Raw genomic sequence first — 24,687 nt, forward strand, 5'->3', positions numbered from 1 at the left:
GGGGGCAGAGAGAGAGGGGATGACACGCAGCAAAGGGCCGCAGGTCGGATTCGAACCCTGGGCCGCTGCAGCAAGGACTCAGCCTTGGTACATGGGTCGCCAGCTCTACCCACTGAGCTAACCGGGTGCCCACCAATTTTTTAGATAAAAATACAGTGCTGTCATCAGCATACATACACATACACATACATCACAAAAAGGGCTCTTCCATTCCCCTAATGTCAGATACCATAGATTTGTCTTGTTTGCACAATTTAAAATGTGAAGATTAAAAATAAAAACTGTAAGACATTATTGGTTTTAAGCATGTAGTGTAGCGTAATGCCCTTCGGGGAGGCCAAAACCGTCCTCCATGTTGTCTGTTAATTCCTACTAATGGACACCTTGTCAGGTATTATCCCTTACGTTCTGTACATGTGAACGAAACTGAAGAAGTCACTTAAATTACTGCCTTGCTAAAAACACACACACACAGAAAAACTTGGCTCTTCGTTCTTTCAGGAGACAAAAGCTGGAGCTGCTCCACTGATACTGAACAATAGAGTGACTGAAGAGATTTCTAAAATGTTTACCTAAGTTTTTACACCCAAACTGGCTAGTTCATGGACTGTTTTGTAAATTTGACGTTTACCAGAAAAGAAATCCCTCTCTGCCGTCACCACATGGCTCTGAACACACACTGGGTATCATCTGTTATTCCAGGATTATCAGGAACAATGTGATTGAATTCCTTCTTAGGGTGGATTTTCCTGATATCTCACCGGGGTGCTGCTCTTTGACCACTGGGAACCTCTCCAGTGTTCTTCAGCCACTCGATGACAAATTGATGAATATCTCAATATGATGGAGTGCTTTAAATCTGTCAGAAGAGTTTACAATACGAGTCCCAGTGCACATATAGAAACAAATAAATTATGAACTGTTTAAAATGATAGGAAGTTTTCTCCCTCTAGAGTTATACTTTCAGGATGTCCAATACAGAAAAAACCCCTGCCGGGATAGACGCTGAAAGAAGGATTGAAAGACAGACACTGGTTGTCATTCTCATGTATTTTTCAAAAAAATAGACAATTTGAAGTGAGAAATGTTTGAGTTAGTTGCAAAAAAAGTTGTCATTTATTAAAATACAAAACACAACACAACAAAAACTTTACCAAAATGGAAACACTGAAGTAAAGCAGCAGAACCTAAAAACTGTACCGTAGAATGAAAGGAAATTATCATCAAACAGATGTGCGATGTGTGAATGTGTATACACTATCAGGGATGTTAGAGGGGTCGGTTTTAAAGCTATATGAAACTACACTGAAAGGAGGACACTGAAAGGTTTGACTAAATTTAGTTGATGGAAAAACTGGCATTTTCAAAGAAATCCCTTGATCTCTGACCTCAGGATATCTGAATGAAAATGTGTCTATGGGTACCCACAAGTCTCCCCTTTCCACCACTTTATAGTTTTTGTTATTTCTGATATTCGCCTAGTGTATTTGAACATTTCTGCATACTGGGGTCCATAAACAGCACTGAAGTAGAATGAAGTAAATCAGCAGAACCTCAAACTGTGGAATGAGAAGGAATGGACTTGCACATCTGAACTGATGGACTGCGATTTAAAATCATCGTCAAACAGATGTGCAATGTTTGACAACAAAAATTAAATAAGTCAGGGAACAGATATTACCAAAAACATTTACAGATCGCGCCGGATTCTGTTTTGAAATCTCGTCTCTTGAGAGTCTTGAAGGTGTTCAGCGAGACGCCACCGATGCTCCACGAGACAAATTTCTGTCCATTCTGAGCTCCTTCATCGTATTCTGACGTTCGGTTTATGACAGCATCGTTGCAGAGTCCTGTGTAGAGTCCTGCGTTTGGCCGCCAAGCTCGCATTCCTGCCGGATGACTCCACAGTAATTATCCCTGGAAATAAGTTGAAAGGAAACTGTATGAAAAGAATTTCAGTGAGTTACAAATTTCATTGTGTCTCTGAGATGTTATGACAGTGTTCCCCCAAACAACGTGTCAGGGTCGATTCATGATATCAGCACTGCAGATCCGACTAATGGACTCTGATCCCCGTGCAACGTCAGACATGTATACCGGCGGACTGTGAGCATCTGGTGACATGTTGTCGTCTGCAGGCTTGTTGTTTTTAACATCAGTCATATGAACGCGGACAGGATGTTTGTTTGTGCAGGATGAGCTCAGGGTTTTCTCACTGCTCTGACAAATGTAGAAAAGTAGTAAATGTCCACTTTGGGAGTTGTAATGGAAAAATGTGGACAACTACTGTTTCTTTTAGGTCCTGTTCTGCACTGATGCTGATTAAATACAGTGGAATATTGCAGTGAAGAAGAATGATCGCTTTAGACTGAGGTGGTCTTGCTGTAACTCAGGGTGGAATAAATCAAACTGTGGACACCCACTAAGATTAAAAGAGTCCCTGTGAGAGTCAGCAGGATGAACCTTAATTATACTTTTAACGTCTTTTCTTACCGTCCATTAATAAAACAAGAGCAGAGATAAGTGATTACAGATTTAGAATTATTAAGTGGCTTCTTTCGGCAATTTTGTAAATTTTATAGATTTAATCTAGGTTTTCTTGCTATGCTTTGTTGCTTTGCTACTCAATTACATATATTATTATTTCTGTATGATCTAATGACAAAGTTTCCGTTAAGTATGGAAAGGATACCTACAGAGATAGAGTTTTTTTGTTTAAACAGAACCAGCCATAATATCGCTATCGCTTATCACCAGACTCTAGAAATGATAACCGTGAATATTATATGTAGTTTCTGCCAATAGATCTTCCTAAAGGTTACACACTCGACCACCATTAATGTTCCAACATATTTAAAAACATCTCCACAGTTTACAGTAAAAAGAATGTTTAGTGATTTCAGCTCAGAAATCAAATTGCTCCTGAAAATAGAAACTGAAGACAAAAACAAAGAGAAAATAGAAGTTAGTCTCTCAAAATTATCGAACAATAAAGTGAAGAAAACAAAAGTTTTAAAGTTCTTGAGCAGAAAAAGATTTTAAAGTTTTTAAAGTTTTTTGAAATGTGGAGGAAAAAGAATGAAACTCTGGCCCAAGTTTTAATATTTAAGACCGATAAATAAATTCCTTAATTTATTGTTAAAAAAATTGTAATTTTTATATTACGTGTCTGTAATGGGTACCAACTAGAGAAGAAGACACTGACTATTTGAATGTTTCGCAGGATAAAAAATCTGCCAAATACCCAAAATACTGACGTAAATGTGATTCGATACCCTCTGTCATTTATCTCTTAGCTACCAGGCAAACAGTTTATACCCTCTACGAATCTGTTTACAGTCCATCCATTTCAGGATTTCCCAAAGGCCTACTTGGATTCCCTTCCAGAGAAATACTTAACATCCTCATGTTTAAATAATGTAAATAGTTTGCTGACATTCCCTCGGAAACAGCGGATCAGTCTCCAAAAACATGACACACTGCGGATTTTTGTGCATTTTAGAGATTCAGTTAAGTATTTGGAAGACTGATTGATGACAGCAGAGATAAGTGATTACAGATTTACAGACATTAAATTGCTTCTTTTTAGCAATTTCTTTCCTGCTCACTTCACCTTTGCTATGTGATTATTATATTTATTTTGTATTATCTAATGACAAAGTTTCCATTATTTATGCAACATAACCGTATAATGTTCCAACAATCACTAACTCTGGTTTGGTGGAAATCCTTAATTCACCGACGTAGATGATAAAAACAGCAGCTTCAGTCGGAGCAGACTGACAGCAGGCAGAGGGAGTGTTCATTGTTGTTTGCTATATCAGTATTTTAAATCTTATATGTAACGTTTAACAATAAATTTTACAGTTAAATGGTCTCTCGTAATGCTAAACCCACTGTGAATCAACACTTAGCAGCTCCACAGAGCCTTTTAGCCTCTTTTAGCTCATAGCTTTGGTGTTATGGTACATTTACATTTTCTGCTCAGGCCTCCACTATATCTCTACATAGATGATAGCTGTCTGTTGCTATATTAATCTTTATATATATAACCTTTAAACACATTGTTTTATAGGTCTTTAATAAATGTATTGTATTAGGAAGAATTTGTATTGTTTGCGCCGTAACAACAAATGAAAACAATAACCACTAATGCAAACTGTGCAGCCAAGCCAGAATTTATTGGAGCACACTCTTCAAAAGTAATAAGTTGAAATTGTTTCTGTAAATGTTGATTTTATCTAATATGGGTAAGTGCGATCATCAAGATCTGGCTCCAGCACCACAGTATGTTTAGTGCCCGATTAAAGCCTGTTGGAAGAAATAAATGGAAGAATTGGAAGCAACTGGCAAAAAATTACTTTTTTTTGTAAAAGAATAGTAGTTGCATTGGAAGTCAGAATGAATCAGTAATTCTGGGACCTTTATATCATTCATACTTTTGTGTGCCACTGTGGGCAAGAAGTAAGTCTTAAAGTGCATTCATAAAGGTCTTAAAAGGTCTTGAATTGAACTTCACTTCATCGCTGAAAGAGTATTTTTGAATTGTCCAATCCTGAGAAATGAATATATTTATTTCCTCTTTAACTTTTTTTTGCTCAAACTGAATAACCCCACTCAGACTTTGAGGACTCAGACTATTTCCCATGTGTCACTGCTGTTATTATCCACTGACAATGACGGGTCTTTTGGCTGTGACCGTCTTGTTCTTGCGTCAGCCACTTGTCACTCACGCTTTCTGTCAATCTGAAGAGGAAAGCTTTTTGTCTCACTGCTGACATATTTCCTGTGACCAGACGCAGGTTGGAGGGAAGAAGACCAGCATCATCCTGCAGAAGCTGGATCCAGACACCCAGTACTCTGTCACCGTGGCTGCCGTGTATCCCACCGGCGCCAGCAAAGACATCTCCGGCGAAGGACAAACCAGTAAGAGTTCCCACTCTCACACACTGCTGCAGTCTCAGGGCATTTATAAAGTTTAACATTAAATATTCTCTGTCTGACAGCACTTCATTACAAGTAAAATACATGAAATCACATCTAGTTAAGTTAGTATCAACATCAGCTGTAGGAAAAGGAGAAAATATATATATATATATATATATATACATATATACTCTACAGTGAAGTACGGATGCTTCAGTAAGTGGAGCACATAAACAGACTGTTCTGTTAATTAATCACCTGTATTTCTGCTCCGTCAGAGCCTCTGGGCGGCGTGAGGAACCTCCAGGTGTTGAACCCCACCATGACCACCCTGAATGTGCGCTGGGAGCCCGCCGAGGGCCGAGTGAAGGAGTACAAAGTCGTCTATGTTCCCGCCGCTGGGGGAGCTGAGAGCATGGTAGGACTGGTAGGACAACCACCCGCTTCCTGTCGGCTGGCGCTGTGCTGCTGCGTTAAACCTGGAGACAAATGATTCACCTGTGTGTCTGAACACGCCGTCTCTTTTAAAGCGATCACCTCAACTCAGAGACATGTTTATCGTTCTTCTTGTGGAAGCTTAAACTTCGATTGACTCGTGCATGTTGCTATTGGCTAACATGCTCATCCTGCTTTACACTGGAGAGTTAACGAGTCGCACATTTAAAGCTGATGATGCTGCCATCTACTTATATCTACTTGCATGCTTGTCTGTCTGTCCTCTGTCTGCGTTAGGCAGCAGCTAATTTGTGTATTTTGTTGTTAATCTCAGGAAACAGTGTCCGCAGGCACAACCAACACCATACTGCGAGGCCTTCAGCCCGACACCCTCTACACCGTGTCTCTGGTGCCGGTTTACGCCGGAGGGGACGGGAAGACGATGTCTGAGAATGGAAAGACGAGTAAGACTAAACGCTGACACGCTACATTAAACTTTAAACAGGATGCCGAACACATCTCACCATAAAGACAAACAATCCAAAAAACAATCAAATGGACTTGTTTCACTGCTGTATTTCTCTCTCACACACCTACTTAACACTAAACCATACATACGGACACACACACTGTCACATATTGTAAAAGAACTTTAATTAAATTAAACAAAAATGATATAATGATAAAATATTTAACTAATTTATTCAGAATCTCCGCGTCCTAAAACATTATGATCAACCTGTCCTCCTGTTCAGGGCCTCTGGGAGGAGTGAAGAACCTGAGGGTGACTGACCCCACCATGACCTCTCTGACTGTTAACTGGGACCCGGCTGATGGAGCCGTTCGCCTCTACAAGGTCTTCTATGTGCCCGTTGCCGGCGGCCTGGAGGAGATGGTGAGACTCTACGCCCGTCTCACCTCTGAGGACGCTGGTTGAGAGCCAGTTGGGAGACCAACCATCTAAATGTCTTTTTATTATTATTCTTGGTAAACAGGAGCAAGTTCCTGCAGGCACCACCTCCATCATCCTCAGGAACTTGATGCCCGACACGCCGTACACAGTGTCGGTGGTGCCGGTGTACCCAGCCAGGGAGGGAAAACGCCAGTCAGAGAATGGAAAGACGTGTAAGTTACTCGTTTGTTTTATGTAATGAGTGGATTTAAAATATATTCAGATTGTATTAACGTTAAGAAAGTTTAACGGCAATCATCTTCCCGCTGCCAGTGCCGTTGAGCGGAGTGGGCAACATGAAGGTGACCAACCCGACCATCACCACGCTCACTGTGACCTGGAATCCTGCTGACGGCAATGTTCAGGGCTACAAAGTGATCTACATTCCTGCAGATGGAGGACTGGAGATTGTGGTAAGATCCCCTCGCTGGTACCTGTACGATGAAGCTAAGTCATGATAAATGATGTACAGAAATATATAGAACTTAGAATATCGTTTTCTTATTAATACGTTTATTCTACAAACAAAAACAAAAGCAAATGGACAGACAGAAGCAGGTCAGAAAGCAATGAGACGTGTTACTAAAGTTAGAGGTAATGTAGAGTTATTGTAAATAAAGTCAAGTTTACTTGAATTAAAGTTTAGTTTAACTAAATGACTGAATGTTTATGCAGATTCTGTCTTTTTAATAATGTTTTAAAGGCTTTTAGATTGAGATTAGTTCTTTAATCTGACCTATCTATAGAATAACTCTGTACAACAGTTCAGACCGTGGTCTTCAGATCTGATGGGCTGTTTGCTGCAGCTGTTTGTTTCTGGCTGACTTTGCAATCTGATCTGGAAAATGTTCAAGTATCAAATGTTTCTGGCACACGGCGTTGTGTTGTTAACACCGCTGCCTTGCGACAAGCCCTCTTGGGTGTTTTTACTACATTTGAGTGAGAGACTTTTCAATCTTTCACAAACAAGAAATCAGGTCAAATTTCCAGAAGCGACTTCAGGACGAAGTATTTTTTTTAAAGCGATCCTGGTTGGACTGCTACGGTGCGTGCAAACGTCACGTCTTCCAGCAGAAGTTAATAAAGAGGCTGTCAGTCTTCGTTCTTCAATAGCAACGAAACGATCAAAGCCCTCAACGGGGACTTAGTGATGTCATACTTTCTGACAGGATAATCCCATCATGCACTTGGCACACAATAGTGCCTAAATCCTTTCGCGAGAGAGCATCCGTCATCATTGCATGGTGTGTTTGTGGGCTTTATGGTTCTGGAGTGTAAGTAAGTGTAAATCCTGTAAATCAGATGCCTGCCGTCAGCACTCGCCGAGCTTCAGACGCTAAAGAGCCGTGAAATAACAGCTCTCAGCTCGGCTCACTGATGTTTTGGCCGCTCGTGTTTGTCTGTGAAGAATCGGTTCATTTGTCTTTGCCGATGACATAACTTTTACCCCCAATTAGTACGTCAAAGTTGATCAATTTTTAACTCAGAGGATCCTGAACTGCACATCCGGGAATAATTTGAGTAACTAAACGTTTAAAATCTCAGAAAATGTTAAAAGGTTCTCAAAGACATAAAATAAACAGAACAGAAACAACTGAGTAAATTGAAAAGGTTTCTTTTATTTTCTGGTTTTTAGTTTAGTTTTTTAACATTTTACAGTCGTGTTTACAGGTAATTATTCACTTTAGTTCGAGGAGTCGAGGTTATTTTATTTTCATTCACGGCGTAAGGTTGTAGAATGAAATTAAGATTTAGTTTAAAACTAAACAACAACTAATTTGTATGATGAATTGTTGGTGGAAGTTAACAGTCCCTCTCTTTTTATTTTTTCCTGCTGTTAAATAAGTCTGTTGGGTTGGAAAAAATATGTACTGGTAAATGAAAATGTAACCAATTTTCAACCAATCAGAAATACTTAATTGATCCACAGTTGCTCACATTTAAGAAAAGATTAATATTTAATCAAAGAGAAATTATAAGAAGAATAAAAAATAATAAATATGTAAAAATATGTGCATTATACTACAGTGTATACAGAAAAATAGAAACTTGTATTACAATATATAACAACAGTATACAAGTGTGTGAAATGCAAGCATAGTATAAATAAGTATAATAGTGTTTATCACAAAAACACAACTTTATTACAAAAACATTTTTTTTTACTTCCTCTGTACTAATATTTTACTTACATTTCCAAAACGGGCTCGTTACTTTAGCTTTAATGCATTTGAGGGGAATTATCTAATTATTTATTTTGCATCATTGCACACATTCCCAACATCAAGACCAGTGCATGACAGACATAACAGGACGAAAACAACATAAACGATGAAACAGACCAGAGAGTTTCAACAGCCGGTTGAAACATCCTTCAGAGAAACCAAGAGTACTTTTTACTTTTATAGTCTATTTTAACAAAAGTATCTGAGTAAAGATAGAAGATAAAGTTATAGCACTGCTAAGTCAGTATCTAAATACTGTTTTAAGAGACTGTTTTGCCCTAAAAAAACAGCAAAACAGTAGTTATGTGACAATATATTAGAAATATACAGTGTATTTTTGGAACTTTGGCACAAAAAGTTCAGTTCAGTAAACCTGCCATAAACCTGATGTTTTTGCTGATCCTTGAGGGGAAGCTTTGTCTTTTCAGCTGCTGAGGGACAAAGGCCACGGCTCTAGGGGCCGGGAGGAATTTAGCCTCTCGGTGTTGAGTTCACCGTCTGTGTCTTTGCAGGAGCAAGTGTCGGAGAGCACCACCACAACCGTCCTGGACAAGCTTCTGCCGGACACCCGCTACACCGTCACCGTGGTCCCGGTCTACGCCGAGGGAGACGGACCCAGCCTGTCCGACTCTGGGAAGACAAGTGAGTATCTGTGGTCATGTGACGGTACCGGATGGAAGATTGTATTTGAGTTTGAGTGCTTCAGTGAACCTTAAAAAGCAGACACATAATTTTCTCTGAGTTGTACTGAACAAGAGCTGCTGTAGTAAAGAAAAACAGAAGTGCTGGTTATGGATAAATATCGGCCTCAGAAGTCTGACTTCTTTCTTATTTTTGTTTCCTCGTCTAACGTCTCTTATGAATGAGTTATTAGTCTAATTTGTCTTTTAGTAACAGTAATTTCAGAAGTGTCAGTTGTTTTTCTTATTATTTATTCTCCAAAACAACACTGCTTAAGTTAGATTTCACTGATAAAAGTGAAGAATTACTCGCTAACGCAGGGAGCTTTTTGAGTGACAGAACCAGAATCTAGCTCTCCAGCTGTAACACAATAGCATCAATCTCAATAACAGCAGTGACCGAGTGTGAATCAATGGACCTGAAGGAAAAGTAAACCAGAAAACAACTGTTTTCTTGCTGTCCAACATCTGAACAAATTGGCCCCCGGACGCCAGTAACCTCTGACTAGACAGCAGCTGTGTGACGCTCTGATCCAAGTATTGAATTTGACTTCCTGTTTGGTGTCTCTGCTCAGAGCCGCTGGGTTTTGTAAGGAACCTGCAAGTTACGGATCCAACCACCAGCACCCTGAACGTCCGCTGGGAGCCCGCTGAGGGGACTGTACGCGAATACATCGTGATCTGGGTGCCCGTTGCTGGAGGAGACCAGGATGTGGTAAGACTGCAGCTACAGATATTATCGTCCTTACTGAAGACATAGAAACACTCGATGGCAGAATATTAGGCAGAGCTCTGCCAGTTTTATGCAACTGTCAGGATTTGCCAGTTCCAGATGTTGGAGTTTTACCAGAAGCTGAGAACTTCATCCATGCCCCATTAGTATCTGGGTTTCTACGATGAAATCTGAAATGAGATATGTTTGTTTTAATTCAAACCACTGTGAGGCATTTTAGCTACTTTAAAGTCAAAATGATTGTTCAGTGGCAGTCAGAAGGGACGTATTAACTCTATTTAACAATGTATGACAAAAAAAGTTCAAAAACTCAGTTTCTTTGTATTATTACATTGAAATCTAATCATTTGTTTTCTTCCGGTTAAACAAAATGTGACGTGTGCAACTTTACGGTGATTTGGGTGAAACTGGATCATATTTTATGAATAAATCAGCAGCCTTCCAGTGAACACAACCTCAGAGACAGAGGACAGTTTGAGGACAGTGGTGTTTACAGATGGACTTGTTGCTAAAAGAAGCTAACAGTTGCCAACAGTAATGTTAGACGCCGTTAGCTTATGCAGCTAACATTAGCCAACTTACCCCCTTGGTGGCAGGAGCCAAAACCAAGAATAAAACCACCTCAGTACTGTCCGTTACACTTGGACTTTAAAATCTGATGAATGCTCTATTAATTAGTAAAAGGAAAAAACTATATGTATGCTCAGTATTTACCAGTGTTGGGCAGTAACTCATTACTATTAATAATATTACTTTCCCCAGTAGTAGTGTAACTAATTACTAATACATTTCAGTAATGATATTACGGTTTCACCTTACTCACTTGAAATCCAACAATCCAGTCACATTCCTGGATTTATTTAGTAATCGTGCACATCACAAAGCAGGAAGCTAGTTTGGATAATGCAAATGTTCGGCAGCTGGAAATACTCCATTACTTTGATTTTAACAAACAAAACTGGATTTTAATTGTTGTAAGTCAGAATTTTGGGGAGAAAGGACACAATTTTGTAGAGTGTGTCAGTAAAGTAATGTAACTAGTAGTGTAACTAATTACTGTTGGTAGGGAGTAATAAGTAAAGTAATATCATTTCTTTTAAAATACGTAATGAGTAATATATAAACAATTTTGAGAGACTAGAACAACACTGGTAAATATTAATGATTAGTTCAATAATAAATACCAAATACCAAAAATAAAACAATCCAAGAGCAGCTGAACACAGAAAGATGATCCCAACGTACGAAGAATAAAAGTGTTGCAGGAACATCTGTACACATCTGTCAGACTCCTCCTCCTGTTGAGTTGAAGCTGTAATATGAATTTGAAAAGAAGTTATATGCCCTAAAGTGAGAAATGTTCTTTTGCAGACCTCATCATAAAGAAAGCACAAATATTATCTTTAAGTAAGAGAAGGTATCGCACTGTGTGAGCAAACAGCTCACTCTTAGTTTTGGCCTCAGATTGAAGCTTTCTCAGTGGAGAAGTGCCAGTGGCGTGAGATGATTACACTTGTTTCCAAGGCAGTTTCATGCAAGAACTTTCTCTACTTGTCCTGGAAAAAGTGCAATATCAAGTTATCAGAAGATGAAAACCGCTGGATAATGTTGTTGCCTTTAAAATCTACATTTACTTACAGCTAATGGAAAACATTTGACAGTGATGCGGGATGGTTTCACTCATATCCGAGGCAGATTCAACTGTTTTACATAAAGCAGTGACAATATCTCGAGGGGGTCCGTTTCATTACCCGCAACATTATGTCACTTGGTTTATGAAACGTCGTGAAATAAGATGATTTGGTTTGGACGCAGCCGAAGTTATCTCAGCGTTTTGGCAGATTTTGGGACTTACTATTAGATTAAATGGACAAAGAACTAATTTATATGTGCAGCAGAAGCCTGGAGGAGTACATGCAGAGGAAGGCATACGCTCCTCGCTGCCAGTTTGGTGGTTTTGCTCGAAGGCCCAGACTTTTTTAAGTGGAATCTTTCTGCTGAAATTCGTCTTTATCTCTGAGCTTCTACTGTTCCTGTTACTGAGCTGCATGAAGGCAGTTACCAAGCGAATCTGCATCCAAGAAAACTGGGCTCACAACACACTAAACTGAAACATCGTCTTTCTGTTTCTGCCAAACTTCTCTTTTCTTGATAATGTCTTTTCTAAGAATGCTCCAAATCCGACAGTTCACCCAGTTCAAAGTTGTTTCTTCCCTCTCCTCCACCAGGACCAGGTGTCTGGAACCACCACCACCACCGTGCTGAAGAACCTGGAGCCCAACACCGAGTATACCGTCACCGTCGTGCCCGTCTACCACGAGATGGAGGGGAGACCGCAGTCTGAAAACGGGAAAACGAGTGAGTTTAGATGAGGTGGATGACGCGACCTGGACGCAGTGCTGAGCCAGAACTCATTTCACTCAATGTGAAAAAAAAGAATAGAGTAAAACGATCTATAGCTCACCAAGACCTAATAAAGACACAAAGACATGTGACTTGTAGATTGATAGGGCATCGTAAAATATTAAACCACCAGAAAAAAGAAAATAATGAGACTAAAACAGAAAATCGAACCCATTTGTTCTCTTTAATAAATGTTAGTGATGTAGAACAACTCATTAGCTAGAAATTTGATAAAAAAATACAGTCGTTTATCAAATAATCCTCAATCATAAAGTAGTAAAGAAGTGCTTTAATATAAAATCCTGTCCTTACTAATTAGGACACTAGATTCAATTGATGAACCAGAGTGACCAATTAAAACTGTGTAATAGCAGCATCACACAACAGTAAGGTAGCTGTATTGATGAAGTTCTGCAGGATGTGATATAGGAGAATATTTGCAGTTGACATAATCTGGTTGAAATTCATAGACTTTTATTTTTAAATCTTGAAAATTCAGTCTAAAGTGTATGTCATGTAAGACAGCCAATAAAACCAAAGGTCATTTAAGGTGTTCTGATTGATTCACGACATCAACTCATGCTTTGAGGAACATGCAAGAAAACATGCAGACTCTGGATCGAATTTCACGCTGCATCAACATCGTGGCACCAGGCCAGAAATCAATCAGTCGGAAGAGATTCGACACCACGGACGACGAGAAGTTCGTCTTGGAAGTGTAGAAACTGTATTTTGTATAGTTTTTAAGGACAAAATGCAGGCAGGACGCTATGATCCTGATGTTCAACTCCCTGAAAGTAGAACAAACTACAGTTGTGCATTAAGTAGACGATCATGAAAATGTCTGTAAATCAAAGGACCTTTCAGCACTGACTGAGAGCGTCTGTAACTTCCTCCCTCTCAGATCCTTTGGGCGGAGTGAAGAACTTGCAGGTGATCGACCCGACCATCAGCACTCTGACGGTCCGCTGGGATCCAGCAGTGGGCAACGTCCGCAGCTACAAGGTCTTCTACGCAGCTCAGCCAGGAGGAGAAGAACGAATGGTAGGAAGTGTTTTTGTTTCCTGTCATGTTCACTATCATTTGTTGACTGGTTTGAAGGTCATACTCAGGAAATCCAGCAGCCTCAGTTTCAATACAGCTCCACCTCTGTTCGCCTCTGCACTGTGGACATTCTCACTGTTATCAGATTAAGTCCTTATCGTGCTGACGGAGGTTTTCACATTTCACCAAACAGGAAGAGGTGTCAGGAGGCACCACCACCACCATCCTGAGGAACCTGGACGCCGACACCCTCTACAATGTGGCCGTTGTTCCTGTCTACCCAGACGTGGAGGGCATACGGCAGGCTGAGAAGGGAAAGACAAGTAAGTGACTCACCATCCTTCAGACAGAGCTCACAGTCCTGGAAGCATGTGTGCATTGTTCTCAGAGAGAGTCAAATAATGCTAATGGATAGTTTGTGTCAGAGGGAAGTGTAGCAGATACGTCACCTGTCTGGTGCACCCTGCAGGCTCTCTTTGGTCAACATTTATGACGTCTTATTGCCACTTATTTTATAGAACACAAGGATCATACCAGTTCCAGGCCATTTAGACCCAATTAAATATCATCTTTCCTTCATTAATGTGATGTTTTTCTGGTTGAAACTCAATGAATGATCACCCTGAACTGTAAAGACGAGGGGTGGCATTAGTTCAAAATGACTATACTACAAAATTAATATACTTTTTTGTGATCAGGTCACTGTCGATACATGCTGATTCTCTTATTCAATCAGTTAAGAAATTTAATTTCATTAAACACGTGATTTCTCGGTTCCTCTTTGTGTTCCTTGTGTCGTTAGCGGGAAAGACGGAAAGGAAAAGCTGTAAGTGAAGGAAACGTGGATGCAGTTAAAGGAATTAAAATGTTCTCATTGTTTACTGGTGTTCCTGGAAGTTTAAGTCTCTTCCCATGGGTTTTTAAACCTGTGTACATTCGTTAGAAGACCTTTTTTCCAAATTTTAAACATTTGGACTGGTTTGATAACTCCCTGTTCCTGTCCCTGGTGCATTCAAGGATTATCCAGCATCCAAAGAACCAGTGTTTTATTACTTATTTAAAAGCCCCATTATTCTTTTTATTCCATTGATGTTCGCATGATTTATTTATTTGATGGATTTAGTTTTCATTTAAACTTTATTTTTTATTGCAACTCCCTCACAGGCACAGAGAAGATGAGAAGAAAATTATTCAAAAACAAAACAACAGAGGTGCTATTAATCTTAGCTACATAGTTGCGGCGTTGCCTTTTGCAACCTGACTGCGCCAGATGGTTTGTTGCTAAGAACTATGTGGGAAGTCGTTTGAAACTATTTGTAAAAGGGTAGGCACTTCCAAAAAATACTCGGCAGGTGATTGGACGAACCGTCGTCTATCAAACTTCAACCAGTCAGATCAACATACATCAACTATATAACGTACCCGAAACCAGTCAGGAGAAGAACAAAAACTTATTTACCAACCATAAAAGCCTTAACTTCCGTTCTTTGCTCTTCTTTCAATGAAAAAATACTCTCCAGTTCTGATATAACGGAGGCTAGTAGCATCTTCCTAACATTTTTAGCATTGTTGTTTAACAAACAGTGTCTTCTTGCTACGTCCACCCCCTTAGATGCCAGTACTTCCTCAGAGGACGCTGATTGGTCCAGTATCAATGTACCGGACACAAACACATAGACTGAGGCCTGGAAAGATGGATTCTCACAGGATTTTGTGATCTTGCGAGTCCAGGGATATCTCCTCATGATTATGATTAAGTACCAAGTTCTTCTGGTGTTTCTAATCCTTTTTTTTAACAAGGACATTTTCAGTGCTATTTTTTCTTAGCATTAAGCTAGCTGTGTTTACACGGAGAGTAGCTCCCCAGCATAGCTGTAGGCAGGGTTTTAGAAATACAGGGGACAAAACTGAACTCTCAAGGGGTTTTGGGGCATCAAAGTAGTTATTTCTAGGCAATTATTTCCCAACTTTTATTGTATACCCCTCGGAAAAAATACTTAGTAGTATTCTGTAGGTACAGCCATGCTCACCAGAGGTGGCTGTACTCAATAAAGTAAGGCTACTCACTGATATTGACCTAAACCCTCTTAACACTCTCACTCTGTTGTCCAACATTTGGAGCTTTTGGCAGACTAGCCGGTGAATATAAATGCAATCTTTTGGTTGTTGCAGCATTCAAGATGCACGAAACAGCGTTACCACACTACAATAACATACCTTTGAGAAAATCTCCTTTTTCATGCCAGCGTACTGACATGAACTCAAACCAGTGGCTGCCTTGAAGACAGGAAGTCTGTCAGTCTGAAAACCTGCCAGTAATTTTACGCGAACTCAGCTTGTATTTAATGGGCTGAAACATGCAAGAAAACCACCAATATGATCCTCTAAGAGTGGGAATACAGACCTTGTGTGTATGGACATTTGCGTCTCACAAAAGAACACAATGAATGCCAGAAAGTTTAGGCAACTTCTGATACATCTGGATGCTCCTGATGTGGTAAACTCACCCATCTGGTGCACCCTGCAGGATAAAACAAATGCAAAGGATTATTTGCAGCTTTTGTTTCTTGAGAAATTCTTTTAAGTCTTCTTAATAGGGATGTTTTTTAGCCTCATAGAATACCAGAAGGTTTAGACATTCGCAGAAAAAGGAAATGCCCTCCTCTGTGATTGACAACCTCCCTGACAGACATCTGGACCGTCCTGATGAGGTGGACCCCACCCATCCGATGCTCCCAGCAGGAGAGCGGGGGGGATCATGTGCAGCAGTTGTTTCAGACTGTCCCGTCTCTTTCAGAGCCTCTGGGCGGAGTGAAGAACCTCCAGGTGACCGACCCCACAATCAACTCCCTGAGGGTTCGCTGGGAGCCGGCCGATGGCGACGTCAGGCAGTACCAGATCATCTACGTCCCCGCCACCGGAGGAACTGAGCTCATGGTTGGTGTTCTTTCAAGATATTAATAATGATTTTATTTTAGTTTCTTTCAAAGGGCCAGGTGCTCGACGCATGGCTAAGACTTCTGTGCACTACTGACAATTGGTGGCAAATCCTGTCTTTAATACCAGACAAAGACTGTTTTTGTTGATAAATTAAAGGCAGAACTTTATAGCCTAGCTTTAATTAAAACTGAAGTTAACTGATAAATCAGTCCGTGCCAATGCTCTGCAATGTCAGTGCTCTCCTGTTAATGTCCAGATGCTTAAAAACAGTTCTATAGACCAAGAAAAACTCTCAGACAACGAGGCTCAGTCTTTCATCCACTGTCAATATCAGTAGTAACAGTAGTTACTGCGCATTGCGTAGGAAAAAGTTCAAGCAAATTCAACTCCAAGACCTTAAAGCTTTGTTCAGACAGCTGGAAAATTTGATTTGTTTCTTAAATCAGATCTTTAAGACAGACTATAAGTGATCAGATCAGATTTCAGTGTCAAGACATCACCCAGCTATCAGCATGGGTCGATTTAATGTGGGGCTCTTGCTCAATAAATTGTTGCAACAAGACATAAACAGTACTGTCAGACAGGGTGGAATAACAAGACTTTTCTAACATCTAACATTTTAAAGTACTTATTGACATATACGTGAGGACACTCATGAAGTGTAGAACATCCTGTCTCCATGGCTGAGGTGTCATCTTGTACGTTACAGACTCAGGTATCTGGAATGTCGACCAACACGGTGTTGAGAGACCTGCGGCCGGACACCGAGTACAAAGTGACGCTGGTGCCCATTTACTCGGATGTGGAGGGGAAACGCACGTCAGAGAACGGAAAGACGAGTGAGTTCGGCCAAAGCAGAGCAGCTTGAACCACATCTGGCTCACAAATAGCTTCGCCAATACTTGTCCTAGTTTGTTTGAAGCTGGAGCGCACAGGCTTAAAATCAAGATTCTGACAATCAATATGCGACAGCTCTTGAACTGTTACATTTCGATTGGATGAATACAGCTCTAAAAAACTTGTTGGTATTTATATTTTATTGCATAGAAATGGTCTTATTGGTGCTGAAAATCTGAAATTATCAAAGAAAAGGACAACAGTAAGTTGACGTGATGATGTGATGTCTTTCCACAGAGGCTCTGGGCGGAGTGAAGAATCTGCAGGTCACCGATCCCACGACCAGCTCCCTCAAGGTGCGCTGGGAGCCGGCGGAGGGCAACGTCCGCCAGTATCGCATCTTCTACGTCCCTGCAGCCGGAGGCGCCGAGGACATGGTGAGACATCACGCTGACTTCCTGTGCTTCATCACAGGCTTCTTACTTTTTCACGTCACCAAAGAGACAAGCGTGTATACGACTAAATATGCAGGTTATAATATCATACATGACAGCAGGTGTCTGCATACTAACTTGTAGCACCGTCGCTAGTTTTTGCTGCTTCATTGTTAGCATGTTAGCATGTTGACATTAGCATTTAACTCAAAGCTCGCTGTCCGCAGTACTGCCTCACAGAGCTGCTAGTATGACTTTAGACTCTTAGACTTATTTGTATTTGGGAAAAGATATGTGCGCAAAGCTTTTTTAATGCAGGGAAATACATTTTGTTTACTCTGTGTCTGTTGGTAAGGCAATTGTAGTGATTTTGTTTAAATTAGATTTGCTTAATTTACCTTACTTTTTAAACTTTTTTATTCAACGTGTTAATTTTATTCATGTAATCTTTCTACTGTAAGTCTTTTTGATGCTTCTGGTCAGTCTACATTTCACCTTTAAAATTGATTAAAAGCTTGGTGTCTACAGCTCTGATAGCTTTTAATTTTCTTTCATTTAAAACAAGATTAATGTAATTCATAATTAAAGTTACTTATTTAAGATAAGATAAGATAAGATATTCCTTTAATAGTCCTACAGTGGGGAAATTGCAATAAGTTAACTTCTATCTACAGACTCTACTGAGTCACTGAAGTAGAAACCGGACAGCTTCGAATAAACAATAAAACCTGTGATTTCTGTAGTTTCCAGCTTAGACACAACTTTCATTTTTGTGTGATAATTCCAGTTGTATGTGTGTGTGTGAGCAGGAGCAGGTGTCGGGCGGCACCACCAACACCGTACTGAGGAACCTGCTGTCGGACACTCCCTACACTGTGACCGTGGTTCCAGTCTACCCAGAGGGAGAAGGTCTGCGCCAGTCTGACAATGGAAAGACCCGTAAGTCCTCCACTCTGCTTGCTCTGTCTGATCTAATGAGCTCAGATTTCAGATGAAAGTTTTTATTCAATTTATTTTATTTTATTTATTAATTATTTATGTATTTATTTTACTAGGAATAATAATAATTTAGTAGGAATCAAAATTTAAGCTGATCTGAATCAGCCCACCAGGAGTTGAAATATGGACACTTCTGGTTTGTTTCAAATAGGTTCATTATCCTCAATAACCCCCAAAACCTAATCAGCCATATAGGTGATTATCCTTATTAATGCTAATTATGCTAATTGTCCAACATATGCAAGTTAGCATGTGGCAGTTTCTAAATGCTGGGGACCCAAACTGTACAGCATCAAAGCTTTCTGGGTTCACAGTAGAGCTTTGTGGCTAGAAAACAGACTATGGTGGGCAGGACATGAGTCAATTAAGGGAACCTTTGCATCTTAACAATACAAGTTTCCGTTTTCCAAGGGTAAACGTTCGGACACTGCTGCTTTAAACGGCCATGCAGAAACTCCCAGCAACATTAAGGCTAAGAGTTTCTTAAAATAATGAGCTCGCTCTGTAACACGGCCTGATTATAAAACAAAAAAACTCTTTGCAACATCTGTTCTTAGAAAACAACTTCTTAAAAATACAAAAACATTTAATCAGATTCATCCTGTGGTGGAAAGTTTTCTAAGCTCCTTTAAGTCCGCGGATAAAATCGTCTTTGAAGCCTTTTCTCTCGTAAACGTGAAATACTTCCATTAAAGCAGAACATAAATCCACAAGCATTTCTTTAGTTTGTGTAACTAAGTCTTCTCAGAGCTCCTCGCCATCAAATTCTGCGACACCGGTTCTTGGCTGATAATTCGGTCCTCCATTTGCTTCGTTTTCACTCATCAGGAATTTATTTTCTCTGTGGCAATAAAACTTAAGTCGTTCCAAAGTTATTTACTCACTCCATTCGAAGAAAACATCTGCTGTTGTAAATATGTAAGTGTGCAGTCGTGGAACATAACTTAATACCCACTTTTTCAGATGTCATATCCAGAAAATGTCTTTTTACTGAATATTTGAGCCAATACAGAGCTAGGAATGGTACAAATCCAGCTTTAACATCTTTAACATCTGTATTTCTGATATCAGTCTTAGCTCATATTTGGTTTTAAAATGACAGCGGGCTTCTGTTGAGCTTCCCCCGAACAAGACTTTTCTCCTCCAGCGGTGAAGTTAAGGTTAAAGGTCACAGTTTTACTGAGCACCTGCCAGTGGTCAGCAGTGCGGGACTGCAGAGAAACATCGCAGTCATTCCTTCACTGAGATAAATGTTTATGTCTTTGCTCTAATGTAACCACGATAAATCTGAAGTCATTCATCATTTTCAGCTTGTTTTTTTTCGACATCAGAAACATCTTTATAGACAAACAGTATCTCCCAGGTGAGCCCTTAACCTCAGTGGAAAACCTGGAATTTGCCAAAACCCCTAAACCGCCCCTCAGGATGAGTGGATGGAACAAAAGCACAGCTGAAGATGTTGATGGCAGAAAATAAAACCGATATAATTCTTAAACTGCCGTCTGTAACCGGAGAGTCTGGATTGAGAAACGTTCTCTGTTTTGGGAACCGTTGAGTTGCTGGTTGCTCTGCGTCCGTGCGGTTTGACGTCCTGTTGTGTGTGTTGGTTTTTGTTTCTTGCCCAGACGGCATGCCATGCTCACTCAGCAGAAATGCATCCTGGGGTTTTTAATGGGGAAGCTGTTGAGTCCAGTGGGTAAACAGAAGCTGGGGTATTTTATTTCCTGTCAGGATAGTTTGCAGGCTTCATTGTCGAGTCATCCATATGTAACAAGATGCACTTTGATAGTCAGTTCTGAGGACATATGTGGACAGTTTGTGTCCTGATCAAAGTATTTTTATTGGTTGATTTCTAAGCATTATATATTATAGAGTCAGGAGACATATTTTGCTATACGTTTAACTTGAAGCAGTTATAAACCACAGTGGCCTCATCTGTTAACCCACTGCTGGCCAATGTAGGATAACATCACTGGGACACTGCATATTAATAACATTTATGAAAAAATGCCACAGTTAGCCAGAAAGGCAAATTTTCCTCTGTAGTCCCCAGGCAGGAAATAGATGAAAGCACAGACGTAAAGAATAAAAGCATCAGAAATATAATCAACAATAAAAGCAGTGGAAAGAATATGCAGATACAAACAGAGCCATCGAAAGGAGAGACACACAGAATCAGTATAATGACAACACAATGATGACGCCCTGGTGACACGTGGATACCATGATAGACACCATGATAAACAGCTCCTACACTAATAATAATAATCATAATATTTTAATCATATAATTTTATTTATATAGCACCTATCTAAACAAGTGATTGACACAATAAATGAGATAAAAAGCAACAAAGATAAAATATAAGTAACCAAACAAAACATTTAATAATTAAAATAAGACGTCACTGAAGGCTGTCCTGTAAAGATTTGTTTTAAGCAAATATTTAAAAGCAGGTAAATGATACTCGACTCTCAGGCAGGGAGTTCCAGAGCCTATAGGGGCCCTGACCCCTCACCCTTGACCTGGGGACAGCTAACGAGGGTAGGCTCGAGGATGTCAGATTACGACTGTGAGTTTAGGGAGTAAACAACTCTGTGTATCGTCCTGCAGGTTCTCAATGGTATCCTGGTGGATGCTCCTGCCATGGTCCATGCTAGACTGCCATTGTGCTAATATTCACTGATATTATTCGTTATTTATTATTATTGTTGTTGACTATTGATTGTTGCTGCGGTTGCTGTTTGTCGCTGCTAGCTGTTCCCTGTCGTTGCCTGCTTGTCAGCCGTCGTCACCGTCTTTTTCATTGATCGTCATCGATCATTTAACTGTTTAATTGTAGTTGTTGGCTCTGTTGTTGCTGTACATCTGTTTTGTCTTCTCTGTCTCTCTGTCTCTTCTCTGTCTCGTCTCTCTCTCTCTCTCTTTTCTCCCCCAACTGGTCAATCGTCGCAGATGACACCCACCTAGAGCCGAAGGGATCTGTCCGAGGTTTCTGCCTGTTTTAAGGCAGTTTTTCCTTGCCCAGTCGCCAAGTGCTTGCTCTATGGTTGGTACTGTTGGGTCCTGTACAATGTAACAAGTGAGTTCTGGTCTCTGACCTGCTCTATTGAATAAGTGTCCTGAGTATAACCTTCTGTTATGATTGGGCGCTATAACAAATAAAATTGATTGAATTGAATTGATGATAAGCTGGTAGAATCATAGTGATATAAATCAAGAGAAAAAATATCTGTCTACGTGTTCACCTTCAAACTCCTGGATTACTCACTCATCTTGTGTCAAAGTCTGTTTCACCTTCGAATAGTTTTGCTATGTACCGTTGCCGTGCGTGGTCGGGGTTCGGGCTTGAGATTCTGGTTAGCTGCTGCAGAGATTACTGTTGGAACAAGTTTGGGCTCTGGGTAAAGAAAGATGAAATATTTAATCAAAATGAAAACACAACTCTTTTCCAGCACATCGTGTACTATTCAGCAAAGGTTTTCTGGTCTTCATCCGGGTGGTGTTGGAGGATGATTTTGGCTTCTTTGTCAAACATTTGGTGAATAAAACACAGTGTACTGGAGAAGAGTTTGATTTGGAACTGGTGCATTCTCAAAATAACAAAAACCAATATCTGAGACAACACCACCAACGTAACCTCTGTTGTTTGAAAAGGTTGTGGAACAGATTGAGAGCGAGGACATCTTCAGTGTCCCGCGTACCGACTGCAGTTAGAAGCGAACCATTATTGTCTGTTGGCAGGTTAGGCGACCTCAACAAATCAGCAGCAACACACTGGTCCTCACTGCAATCACTCTATCAATGAATATGAGTCTGTATGTGACGTTGATGATCTTTTATTACCAGTAACTCAGTTTTACTGTTTCTGTCCCGGGAGGAATCTGTCACATTTTGTCTGGACAAAAACAACGTTTCAGTCCAAAATGTGAAAAAAGGCGCTATAAAACGATTAATAACACAAAATTAGATCAAGATTACATAATCTCTCCGAAGGATAGAAGGTAATTTTGTCCTTGGATGAAAGAAGTAAAACATCCTGACAAAGTGTCCTCTGTATTTTAAAGGTATTAAATGATTATTTTTAATGAGGTTATACAACTTCAGGGGAAAGGTTTTGCTCTGGAGATTTTTTCCTCATTGAGGACGAGGCTGCGTCTACCTACTGCATGCATCTAGTTTTGTTTTATTGGGTAAAGCTCCAGATACCAGGGGGATATGCACATCTGGTTTGGTTTAAAAGGGAAGTTAAAGGCTTTTGCATAAACCCAAAACTGTGCTACTTCTCTCTACATGTCCTCCACATAGACACTATAAAATGACTCTCCTGCAGGAGACTTTTGCTGCACTCAGCATTTGAGTTCAACCTCGAGTTTGACTGTGATGTACTGCGTCCTGCTGCAAAGACAGTTCATTCTTCCATTAAATGCTGATAAAATCCAGATATTTGGGAAGTTATTCCAACAGAAATCAGCTTGTTTTAATTCTAAGCTTCAACAGAACACAACAGATTTATTCATTCATTTTTTTAAATTCTCTAAAAAGTTCACTGAGGTTCTAAGCTTTTATAAATTGTCTGAAGAATTGGGTTTCAAATTAGTTATGACATTTGAAAAAAAAAGCTCTAATCCTTGGCTCGACATTTGATCCATTTATGTTTACTTACTAACTGAGATTTTCAGGAATGTAATCACTTGTGTTTGTGCATCCATCAGCATTAGCCGTCATATTCTGGATCCTGAAATGGTTCTAAGTGAAGAAAGTCAGCAATTCCACCTTCCTCACTTCACTTTCTCTTAACCTCTGTGACCCTGCAGTCCCTCGCACGCCCCCCAGGAACATCCAGGTGTACAACCCCACCCCCAACAGCCTGAACGTGCGCTGGGAGCCCGCCTCAGGCCAGGTTCAACAGTACCGGGTGGCTTATTCCCCCTTGTCCGGAGTCAAACCCACTGAATCGGTGAGTAACCCTTTCTAAGCTGTTAAAACACAAACTGTCATTAGCGACAGAATTGGCCTCAAGGGCAGGAAGAGGTGGTTTCCCCTCCACTCAAAAGGGAGACGGATTACAGCTACAAATGTAAAGACAAAAAGTAAATAACTCTGGAAGGTTGCTTTTAAAAAGTCCTGCAAGTGAGAGCAGATGATTTTTTTTTCCATTGAAAGGGTAATTTCTTGTTGGAGATAAGTGAAATTGTATTGGAAAAAAGGGGAATTATCTAATCCTACAAGCAGTTTTTGTCTTGCTTGTTTTAAGATAAAGAAGATATTATAGAAGATAGGACTGGGACTAATGATTATTTCATTTGCCATTAATCAATTGTTCATTTAGTTTTTAAAATGCCAAAAAATAATGTTCCAAAGCCAATGGTGAAATCTTCAGATGTCTTGTTTTGTCTGACCAGCAGTCCAAAACCCAAAGATATTCAGTTTCCAGTGATAAGCAGGTAATCCTCATGTTGAGAAGCCGGAAACATGACTAATTAGTTGATCAACTAATCGAATAATTACAGACAGAAGTTTTCAAATTGGCTAAATTGGATGAATTTTAGTGGAGGTATAGACCAAAGTCATGTGACTCGAACTCAACTCGAGTTATGAATCTGATGAATTAAGACTTGAATAAATCGTGAGAAGGAGGTAAAGGTTCAGTGCAGTCCAGCACACAGACAACTGATGAGACGGATTATCATGTTTAGATGTAAAAACTGTATTTGATTTGGTGAAGGGTACATGACTTGTTTAGGTCATGAAACACAAAGTTTGGGGTTTGGGACTTGACATGGACTTTTGGACTTTTAGGACTTTTTGGTGCTGGCATGACTCTAGATCTTGACTTCAAACTGCCGATTTGACTTGGCACTTGTTGGTCTTGACCTGGTTCTTGAAACTTGTTGGTCTTGACTTGTGACTGCTAACTCTTGAACTGTCTCTTGACTTAGACTTTTTGGTTCTGATATGAGACTTGTACGTATTGACTTAAAAAATTTGGTTATTGACTTAAGATTTTATGGTCTTGACTTCGGACTTGTAACTCTTGAATTGATTCTTGACTTTTTAGTCTTTTATAACTTTTTAG

At 40.0% G+C, this 24,687-nt stretch overlaps 1 protein-coding gene across 4 annotated transcripts in view; it reads left to right on the plus strand.

Annotated features, from left to right (window-relative positions):
* col12a1b (collagen, type XII, alpha 1b) overlaps positions 1–24,687 on the plus strand; it is a 136,562-nt gene that overhangs the window by 62,267 nt on the left and 49,608 nt on the right. For all 4 annotated transcript variants that reach the window (XM_035678794.1, XM_035678796.1, XM_035678793.1 and 1 more), the window contains 16 exons: positions 4,797–4,926; positions 5,205–5,344; positions 5,696–5,825; positions 6,117–6,256; positions 6,357–6,486; positions 6,587–6,726; positions 9,051–9,180; positions 9,794–9,933; positions 12,180–12,309; positions 13,259–13,398; positions 13,592–13,721; positions 16,196–16,335; positions 17,048–17,177; positions 17,473–17,612; positions 18,419–18,548; positions 23,426–23,568. In XM_035678794.1, coding sequence (XP_035534687.1) covers positions 4,797–4,926; positions 5,205–5,344; positions 5,696–5,825; positions 6,117–6,256; positions 6,357–6,486; positions 6,587–6,726; positions 9,051–9,180; positions 9,794–9,933; positions 12,180–12,309; positions 13,259–13,398; positions 13,592–13,721; positions 16,196–16,335; positions 17,048–17,177; positions 17,473–17,612; positions 18,419–18,548; positions 23,426–23,568 — 2,163 coding nt within the window. The remainder of the gene's footprint in view (positions 1–4,796; positions 4,927–5,204; positions 5,345–5,695; positions 5,826–6,116; positions 6,257–6,356; positions 6,487–6,586; positions 6,727–9,050; positions 9,181–9,793; positions 9,934–12,179; positions 12,310–13,258; positions 13,399–13,591; positions 13,722–16,195; positions 16,336–17,047; positions 17,178–17,472; positions 17,613–18,418; positions 18,549–23,425; positions 23,569–24,687) is intronic.

This window comes from Morone saxatilis, unplaced genomic scaffold (assembly GCF_004916995.1).
Source record: "Morone saxatilis isolate NCDOM2014 unplaced genomic scaffold, NCSU_SB_2.0 Contig7, whole genome shotgun sequence".
Lineage (NCBI taxonomy): Eukaryota > Metazoa > Chordata > Actinopteri > Moronidae > Morone > Morone saxatilis.